General features: G+C 56.0%; 2 protein-coding genes across 2 annotated transcripts in view; one reads left to right on the top strand and one right to left on the bottom strand.

The window, feature by feature from the left end:
• The window catches only part of PTSG_10715 (uncharacterized protein), a 3,321-nt gene extending 649 nt beyond the window's left edge, over nt 1-2,672 (bottom strand). Inside the window, exons 1-5 of the mRNA XM_004988624.1 lie at nt 2,615-2,672; nt 2,188-2,318; nt 1,623-1,894; nt 1,145-1,289; nt 1-866 (exon numbers count right to left, since the gene is read on the bottom strand). The exon at nt 1-866 is cut by the window's left edge and continues 649 nt beyond it. Coding sequence (XP_004988681.1) covers nt 1-866; nt 1,145-1,289; nt 1,623-1,894; nt 2,188-2,318; nt 2,615-2,654 — 1,454 coding nt within the window. The 5' untranslated portion in view covers nt 2,655-2,672. The remainder of the gene's footprint in view (nt 867-1,144; nt 1,290-1,622; nt 1,895-2,187; nt 2,319-2,614) is intronic.
• Nucleotides 2,673-2,759: 87 nt separating this feature from the next.
• Nucleotides 2,760-10,000, top strand: part of PTSG_10716 (uncharacterized protein) — a 9,306-nt gene continuing 2,065 nt past the window's right edge. The window contains exons 1-10 of the mRNA XM_004988625.1: nt 2,760-3,112; nt 3,281-3,327; nt 3,504-3,622; nt 3,847-3,957; nt 4,129-4,200; nt 4,445-4,556; nt 4,800-4,881; nt 5,103-5,223; nt 5,446-5,592; nt 5,859-10,000. The exon at nt 5,859-10,000 is cut by the window's right edge and continues 119 nt beyond it. Coding sequence (XP_004988682.1) covers nt 3,021-3,112; nt 3,281-3,327; nt 3,504-3,622; nt 3,847-3,957; nt 4,129-4,200; nt 4,445-4,556; nt 4,800-4,881; nt 5,103-5,223; nt 5,446-5,592; nt 5,859-10,000 — 5,045 coding nt within the window. The 5' untranslated portion in view covers nt 2,760-3,020. The remainder of the gene's footprint in view (nt 3,113-3,280; nt 3,328-3,503; nt 3,623-3,846; nt 3,958-4,128; nt 4,201-4,444; nt 4,557-4,799; nt 4,882-5,102; nt 5,224-5,445; nt 5,593-5,858) is intronic.

Here is a 10,000-nt window from a genome sequence, read left to right on the forward strand (position 1 = left end):
TCATCATCGTGATTGTCTTCCCGCCCGCGTCGCACGACCAGTTTGGGCCGCCGCCGCCGCCGACTGCCCAGTCCATCTTCGTCCTCATCTTCATCCTCCTCATCGCCTTCATCACCGCGTTTTGGTCGTCGTGGTATATGTATCTTGATCTTCACCCCACCACCGTTGCCACCACCAGTGCCACCATGACCCTCGCTGTGCCCTTGTGGCGTGTCTCGAATCACGACCACGTCTTCAACGTCATCCTCCTCCTCCTCGTCATCCCCATCGTCATCATCGTCGTCCCTGCGTCGTATTCTGCGCCCTTCCTTGCGTGCTGCTGTCTCGCTTCGCTTACGATCACCACCGCGACCACCACCGCTACCGCGACTGCTACTGCTGCTAGATGAGGTTTTGTCTGTGGGATTCTTTCCTCTTTGCCTCTGCGACTTGCCTGCTGCTGCTGCTGTCGGTTGTGTTTGCAGCGGGAGCGATGGCGACCCGCTTCGCGCTGCGTGTTTCGGGCGCTTCTTCGTCTGCTGTGAACCATGGCCGGAGCGCTTGGTCGAATTGGTGGCGGCGGTGGCAGTCGTGGTGCCCACGAAATCACCATCCCAATCATCATCGTCATCGCGACGGCCCTTTCTTCTGCGAGGTGTGGGGGTGGTGGTGGTGGTGCTACTGCCGTTTTGCTTTCGCTTGACCAGTTTCCTTCGGTCCCTTGGCTGGCCCACGCGAGCACGGCCGCGACCTGTACCGTCATCGCTGCTGTCGCTGTGAAAATGTGCCAGCCGCTCATACTGGCCAAGCCCTCTCCTCTCCTCATCCTCATCCTCCTCCTCTTCCCTTTCCTCTTCCTCGTCATCAAGCAGGTCCTCGGTTTTGCCCTGGATTGCGATGGGTGTTTTGTGTGATGTGTTGTGTTGTGTTGTGTTGAGTGAGGAGGGTGAGTTGCTGTGTAAGGCTGGCACAACAGCTCGCCCCTCATAAATGGAGAGGCACACACACACTCACTCACTGACACACACACACACACACACTCACACACTCACACACACACACACACAGATACAGACACATAGATACAAACACACAGACAGACGAACACTCACGCCCCACCCAACCCCCCCCCACCACACACACGGACGTGTGCTTGCAGGCGTACCTGGACGGGTACGAGGAGGTGGAACATGTCCTTTGCGCGGTTGCGCAGCTTATAGCGGTCGCCCTTGATGCGCACGACGCCATTGACGCGCACGCTGCGATAGCCGGGCGGTGGTCTGCTCACTGCACTCGTCCGCTTCACGCACCTGGTACACACGTGCCAGGTTGTGTTGCTTGAGCAGGAGCAAGTGCATGCACAGCGGCAGCCTCGCAAGCACATTATCACGTGCACAGTGCCCGTCAAATGCACCTGGCCATTGGCTCTATGCACGACTACGTCTTCGCACAAACATGGAGAGAAAGATACAGGAGATGGAGACGACACGTACACACACGCACAGACACACTGATACGCAGACACGCACTGATACATTGATACACAGACACGCACGCACACGCACACACGCACGCACACGCACACACGCACGCACACGCACACGCACACACACACAAGCACACATGTACATACAGATCCTTACTTTCCGAGGATGGAGCAGGCAAAGATTATGTCGCGCGCATCTTGGTCGACATAGGAGCAGATCATGGCACCGTCCTCAATCTCGTTGAGGTGTTTCAGGTGCTGTGGAAGATCGATGGGTTTGTAGAGCCAGAGCACCTGGATGTAGTTGTAGTCGCGGAGGTTGCACCGCCACATGGCCGTCACCTGCACCAGCGCCTCGTCCACCTCCAGCGCGTTTGTCTTCTCCACAACCTCCCCTTCACCAGGGGTGTACGACAGCAGCACAAAGTCCTGCACCATGCCGTGTGTGTGCGTGTGTGTATGTGTGTGCGTGCGTGTGTGTGTGTGTGCGTGAGTGTGAGTGTGAGTGTGTGTGTGAGTGTGAGTGTGTGTGTGTGTGTAAGTGTGAGCGCTGCGGTAATTGAAGATGGATCTTGGGGGTAGTGTGCATCATTTGGTCTCGCACGCGCTCTCACAGAAGCAGCAACAAGTCTTCAAAACAGATGCAGCCACATCAGTGGCAGCCACACAGAATGACAGCCACGCATTGTCAACGAAGCAATGACACCAAGCAGTGCACGTACGTTGCATCGAATCACTTGTTTGTCGTGCACAAGCTCATTGTAGTATGTGTGGCAGCCGTCCGCTGCGGCAATGCCATCCCCTTGGAATTTGAAGCTGGGATCATCGGGATTGTCGCCCGGGTCCGGGCACGCTGCGAGCACGCAAAATAGACGCGGGGATGGTAAGGGCAGGCGGTCGAGTCGTGTGACCGTAGCCATGGACGGCAGTGAGTTGGGGGAGGGGGAGAATGGGGAGAGGAGGAGGGGGAAAGGAAGTAAAAGGAGGGAGGTGGACGGGGAGCAAACACACACACACACACACACACACACACACACACACACACACACACACACACACACACACACACACACACACACACACACACACACACACACACACACACACACACACACACACACACACACACACACACACACAAACACACACCATCTTGCGCCAGCAGCTCAGCAAGCGTGCGACCGCTCATCAGCGTTGTTGGTTGGCGGCAGGAAAAGCAACAATTTTGTCTGTCGCTTGTCGTTCCGAGGTCACCATGACCATCGTTTGTATCTTGCACAAATTTTCGTACGTACACCGCTCGGCGTACCCCCCCCCCCCTTCATTACGACGACACCACCACCACCACTCCCAGACAGATCAAAAGTGAGCTGTGTGTGTGTGTGTGTGTGTGCGCACGGCAGGCGGCGTCAGGTCCAGTTCCAGCCTAAGAAGCAGGCGACAACCAGAACAACGATAAGGGCGCCGAGAACACCCCACCAACGACGAACGATTGTGCGCGCTTGCGCTTAGTGCGCTTGGCCTGCACGCACCCGGCAAGGCTAAAAAGCAGGGAATGGCGCATCTGCGGCCGCCCTCTTCGGCGGTGGCAGCGCTTGCATTGCCACTGCTCCTTCTACTGACCGCGACGGCTGCACAGGAACCATGGTGGGCGATTGTGCTTGCATTCATCATCTCCTCCTTTGCGCGATTTGTCAATGCTAAGTGGAAGGGCGTGAATCGTCAAATAGATTTGCGCGTACCTTCCCCTCCCCCCTGCAACTCATCCATACATGCAAACACACACACACACACACACGCACACGCAACGTATAGTCCAGAAGGTGGCACAAGCGTGGGAAACGACATGCTGATGGCAATCGGTATGTTTCAATCTCACGAGCAAACACTTAGTGGAGTGCCTTGTCGCGTGACATGGTACCTCGCAAATCTACAATTCATCAACCAACCAACCAACCAGTAGTGTTTTGGCGTGTGCTCACCTTTTGGTGCGTGTCTCATTACTTGCTTGCCTTGCGTTGCCGATTTTGGCACCCAGCCGAGGGAAAGCAGGAGCCACCTGCAGGTGCGGTCGTCTGCATTGATTTCACAAACCAGTGGGGCGCGGCGGATGACCAGACCTTGGAGATAACACTACCAAAAGCCGAATTTGTGCGGGTAAGGTGTCTCATCCAACAATGCTTACTTGCTTGTGGAGAAGGAGAAGATGTGGACAGCAGAGGGTGAGCTGTTGTTCTTGAATGACAACACCAATACGACAATTGGACGGTCGACATGCCTCAAGGACACACTGCGCCTCACGATACACAGCTCGCTCACAACAATCCCCCGCTTCGTCTGGGGCTCATGATCTTTGCTCCTGACTCGCTCGAAACTCACAGGTGCATGTCGATGCAACCAACGCCGAGAAGACAAACTTGGTTGTCAACACACCAAGCTCAATGCAGAAGATCGAGGTCTTCTACACAAACCAGCGTCGCTTGAACAGACTGGTGAGGACAGTCACTGTGTTGACTGCTTTGTGCTCATCGTGCCTTTTTGGTTAGCAGCTGTGTGATGTGTAAGTGTGCGCGTACGTGCGTGCCTGATTCTTGTTGCCCTTTCCATCAAATGATCATCATAATCATAATCATCGTCATCATCAACAACACCAACAATGATAGGTGTTTCCAAATGTGGGGTACACTGCTGACATTGACATTGGCCTTTTTTCGAACCTCCCCAGCGGCGCCGGCGTACGTCAACAGTGATGGTGCCTGAGCGCACGAGATTCCAGGGTGCTCAGTCTGCGTGTGTGTGTGTGTTGTGTGTGTGTGTGCGTGCGTGTGTCAGTACGCATTCACGTGTGCCACCTGAATGCACACGGCCAACGCAAGTGTGATTGCCGCTGATGTGTCTAACTCAACCCTTGTTCCCCCTCAGCGTCATCATTCTCACCACCGCCGCCATCATGACCCCGACTACATCGAACGCGTGCAGATTCTGTTCCCAAAGCTGGACGCGGTCGGGTCCTTGAAGGTGAGCGCCTTCAATGGGAACGGCGTGACATCGCGGAACACCATCGATGGCGCTTTCAACACAAACCCAGAAGGTCAGCTCCAACAGAGTGTGCGCGTGCGTGCGTGTGTGTGTGTGTGTGGGCGCGTGCAAGTGTGCGTTTGAGTCTGCGTGTGTATGCGTTCATGTGTGCGTGTGCTTGTGTTAGTGGTGAGTGTGCGTGTGGTGCTTGTCTGTATGTGCATGAGATGAATTGCATAACAGCACGTTGCGTGAGAGATGTTGAACGCACGTTCATCAAGTGCTTGGGGTTGTCTTCACTTCGCGCTGCTTTCAGGCATTGTACTTGGCAGCCCTCGCTGTAACAGACAGATTGCGTTGTGCTCTGGTCACCCATGGCCATGGTCATGCTCAGAGAAGTACGTTCAGTGGCATTGGGGGTGCATGATTGATTCGCTGCGCTGCTGTCTTTCATCAAATAGACTTCATGCGCGAACACACACACACACACACACACACACGCCCTCACGTTGCTTGCCTCATGCGTTTGCTGACATTGCTCACCACACCGCCGACCTTTTCTTTGCTCCCTATCCTCTGTTCTCTCTCTTCCTCTCGCTGAACGTGCTGTCAACTGCAGCCCGCTCCATATCAAAGGCATTACAATTGCGACGACGGGGGACGCCGGCGTGATTGGCCGCCTTGCCCTCTTCCGCCTCGCTGCCCTCGATTCTGTCGATGCAACTGCGATCCAGAACAAGGTAGAGGGTGCTTTGCACGCTTGTACACGTCGTAGATGTGGTGCTTGTTGTTGGGTAGCTGGACAAGGAAACACGGACACCGCATGCTTGCCACCAGTCTGTGATCGACAATGAAATATCATCACGCTGTCACGAACCCATCATCCCAAACACTCCACGCGCCATCAATGTCCTCATCACACCACGCCACCACCACTATCCTCCCTCAACCATGATGTGCAGGGCATGGTGGACATTGCCGCAGTGCTTGAGAGTGACAACACGTTTCTCCAGGACGTGCAGTACAATCTTGAGTCATCGCTGGTCAGCGGCCGCCCCTGGAGCACCATCCGCTACTTTCGTCTCGCCAGCGACATTGAAGCAATCAAGGTGCGGTGCAAACATGTGTTTGTGTTACACGTACGCAGCACCTGTGCGTGTGCGTGTGTGCGTGTGCATGCGCATGTGTGTTTGTGTGTGTGTGTGCGTGTGTTTGTGTGCGTGCGCGTGTGTGCGCGTGTATGCCAATGTATCGATGTGCGTGCCTGTCGTCTCACCACCACCACCACCACCACCACCACCACCACCATCATCATCACCACCATCATCATCACCACCATCATCATCACCACCATCGCGACCGCTGCCTTGCACAGACGTCGATGGACAAGTCCTTGTGGACCATTGAGATGCTGCCGCTGGACAGATGCGCTGGTGGCGTTACGGACCCGTGCATCGGCGATGACGTGACAGAGCCAAACGACTCCATGGACACGGCCACGGGGCTGGTGCTCAACCCCGTGTCACTGGACTTTGCCGTTGACGGCATCATGTGTGTTGGGGACGACGACTATTATGTGGTGGTGCTGCCCGCCTGCAAGGATGCTGCGTGGGTGAAGGTTGGCGTGAAGGTCGACAACAGTGGCTCCGAGTGGAAGGCCGTGTTATACTCGAGCCAGGGCGTGCAGCTGAAGGCCATCACCACCACCAACGCCGAAGGCGTCGTGGACACGCAGCTGCCGGCTGTAGAGACGTCGGTTTACGTCATGATCTCTGCGGACGCCAGCACGGTAGTGCCGTACTCGATGCACTTTGGCACAGGGTGCGTTGACGGCGCCACTGCCCCACCACCAACACCGCCGCCACCAACGCCGCGCGTCACACTAGTGCCAGAGACTCTGTCGCCAGTGACAGTGCCAGAAACCCCGCCACCTCCAGTCACGCCGTCACCACCACCAACGACGACACCGTTTGCGCCATGTGTGCAGAGCCACGACACATTTGACACGGCTGCATTGGTGAACATGAACGGCGCTCCGGCTGTGATCTCGGAGGAGCTGGTGCTGTGCCCTGGCGGCTATGCCCACGTGCGCGTGTCAAACGTGCCACGATGTTTCAGCGGCCGGTTTACTGTGACGGCCACCGCAAGCGCCGCCACCAGTTGGCAGATCGAGGTGTTTGACACCGCGTCAACATATCTCGGCATTGATGGCATGTCCTTCAGCAGTGATACGGTTGAGGCAGGCCGCGCCCTCAGCAGCACCAGCCAGGTCCCCACGGAGGTGGTTGTGCGCGTGAACATGCATGACATCGACTTTGGCGTTGACGTTGGCGTTGGCGTGACGTTTAAACTCAAGGTGACGGTTGAGTGCGATGGCACGGCAGAGGTCACTCCAACCCCCGTGTGCCAGGAGAGTAGCGCCACTGCCCACAACACCTTTGACAAGGCGGCCTTGCTGCGTGTGGCTGACAACGGCTACGCGTCCTCCAACACGATGCTGCTGTGCCCTGGCGTGGCCAACTTCTTTGCCGTCGAGTTCCTCGCATGCTTTGCGGGCCAGGTTACCTTTACTGTCAGCACGGCCAATTCACAGCGGTGGCAGATGGAGCTGTTCAATGACGCATTTGCGTTCACGCGTGATGACGTTGTGGCATATTCACCCACGCTGGAGGTCCGATCATCGTTTGAATCCGACACGCTCCCCACGCTCATGTACGCGCGTGTTGCGGTCAACAGTGATGAGTATTTTACTTACGCTCTGACCGTGCGCGTTGAGTGCAGTGACATCTTAGGCCCAGGTGTGTCCACGGCGGCAAAGGTTGCGAGCACCCAAGGCACTCCCGTTGTCACAAAGGGGCCCGTCGTGACGGGTGGGCCCGTAAGAACGCAAGGCCCAACGACCACGCCACCAATCAACCAACGCACGCCAGACCCGACACCGCCTATTGGCGAGCAAACACCAACCACAAATACAACAGCAACAACTACGACTGGCATGACTCCTACGTCGACCAACACCACCTCGTCGTCATCAGCGATTGTTTGTAGCAGCACGAATGATGACATGTACGAGCCGAACAACGTCATCACCAGCCCCTATTCCATCCCCAACAACGTGTCTATTCTGCGTGGGTGTGCCAACGACAACGACTACTACAGAGCGCACGTGTGCGGTGGAGGCACCATTACATTTACGCTGCTTCACGAGCATAGCAGCGGTGATCTTGATGCTCTGCTGTACGTGTACACTACGACATGGACTGATGTCGATATCAGCCAGACATCAGCAGACGAGGAAGTGGTGACGTACACCAGCGACCTTGCTGAAGGAGAGGATGTGTTCTTGCAGGTGTTTGTCCCCACAAACGGCATGCATGTGCCGTATGAGTTGGGGATTGAGCGGACCTGCCTGTCAACAGACGGCGATGATAATGGTGTCAGCGACGATGATAACGCCTTCGGCAACGGCAACAGCACCAGTGATGGCAACAGCACGATGACAGTTGACTGCGCAGAGGCGGGAGTGTCTTCTCAGAGATCGTGCGACATTCAGTGCAGCAATGTTCCAGGATGTCTCTGTGTGTTTTCCACAACACCGACAACAAACTGCACGTGTGCTGACGCGACCAACACGCCGCTGTTCACGTGCATGGGATCTTCAAGCCTCGTCTTGGATGATTCTGAGAGCTCTGATGACGACGATGACAGCGCATCCAGCATGCCCGACTGCGAAGCCGAGGGGGTGATTTCCCAGTCCACGTGCGATGCCCAGTGCACAGGCAGCTCGTCGTGCGAATGTGTCTTTGCGCAGCTTGACATAACAAGTGGCTGCGTTTGCTCCGATTCAGGTACATCCGTGTACATGTGCATGCACATCAGTGGAGACGTGTCTGGTAACAACACCGTATCAGACGGCAACGACAGCACACCTGATGACAACGACAACACGTCAGATGGTGATGGCGACAACACACCAGATGACAACGACAGCACACCTGATGACAACGACAACACACCTGATGACAACGACAGCACACCAGATGACAACGACAGCACACCTGATGACAACGACAACACACCTGATGACAACGACAGCACACCAGATGACAACGACAGCACACCAGATGACAACGACAACACATCGGATGGTGACAACGACACCACTCCTTCTTGCGCTGAGGATGGAGTCACCTCTGCAGAGTTGTGCAAAGCCAAGTGCAACGGACAGCTGCTGTGCGGCTGCTCCCACTTCACTTACAACGGCGTGATGCAATTCTGCAGTTGCAACGGCCCAGACGCATTCACATACACATGTTCAGGCGGCGACAGCACGGATGACAACACTTCCGACGGCAGCATCGACGACGGTACTGGCGGTGTTATCGACAATGATGGCGGTGTGACGTATGAGCCGCTTGCATGCACTGCGGAGGGCGTCACCTCCTACTTTTCGTGCTCCGCCCAGTGCTCAGGGCACGTGGGGTGCGGCTGCTCGTACGTTGGCCTTTCCAGCATGCAGTCGTGCGCATGCTCTACGTACAGCGGTGTTGTGTTTGCATGCGCAGACCCAGACGACGACACCCCCGTCGTTGACTGTGCAGAAGCAGGTGTCTCAAACGCGGCAACGTGCGACGCGCAGTGCACCGGGCATGCAGGCTGCTTCTGCGCTTTCAAGGAAAACGGTGACGCGTCCGCGTGCAATTGTGGAGACTTTGGCGGCAACATTTACTTTGCCTGCGCCACCAGTGTTGCAGTTGAAAGTGATGACAACGACACCACACCAGATACCAACGACACCACACCAGATGACAACGACAGCACACTTGATGACAACGACAACACATCAGATGGTGATGGCGACAGCACACCTGATGACAACGACAACACATCAGACGACGACGAGTTTAGCGTGATTTTGACGATTGAGTGCATGGCTGATGGCATTTACTCCCAGTCAACGTGCGAGACGCAGCATTGTGATGCCAATGACCCGGCGTGTGTGTGCATGTTTTCTTCATCTGGCGCGTATGGCGGGTGTTTGTGCATTGACCTGACCACAGCGACACCGTTTTACGCGTGCACAAGCTATTTCAACACGGATGATGACGACAACAACACGGGCGGTGGCCATGATAATGATGACGACGAGATCTTCGTTGTTGGTGGCGGAGACGACGACAACTTGGCTGGTGCTCCGGACTGCTACGATGACGGTGTGACCACCCCAGCATTGTGCGACGCGCAGTGCGACTTGAATCCCTTTAATGCTCCATGTGCGTGCCGATTCCGAACTAGCGCAACGGCGGTGTCGTGTGGGTGTGTCACCACCACAAGCAAACCCGTGTACTTGTGTGTGACGCCGCTGGGTGACGGTGCTGGCGACGACGATGTTGCTGACGATGATGACGCAGGCAAGATCAACAACGACGACAACCAGACTGATGATGCTGTGGTTGTCATTGATGGTCCGGACGACGATGACATTCTGCTTGGTGACGGCGGTGCTACTGACGACAT

Source organism: Salpingoeca rosetta (genome assembly GCF_000188695.1).
Source record: "Salpingoeca rosetta unplaced genomic scaffold supercont1.34, whole genome shotgun sequence".
In the NCBI taxonomy this organism is placed as follows: Eukaryota; class Choanoflagellata; order Craspedida; family Salpingoecidae; genus Salpingoeca; species Salpingoeca rosetta.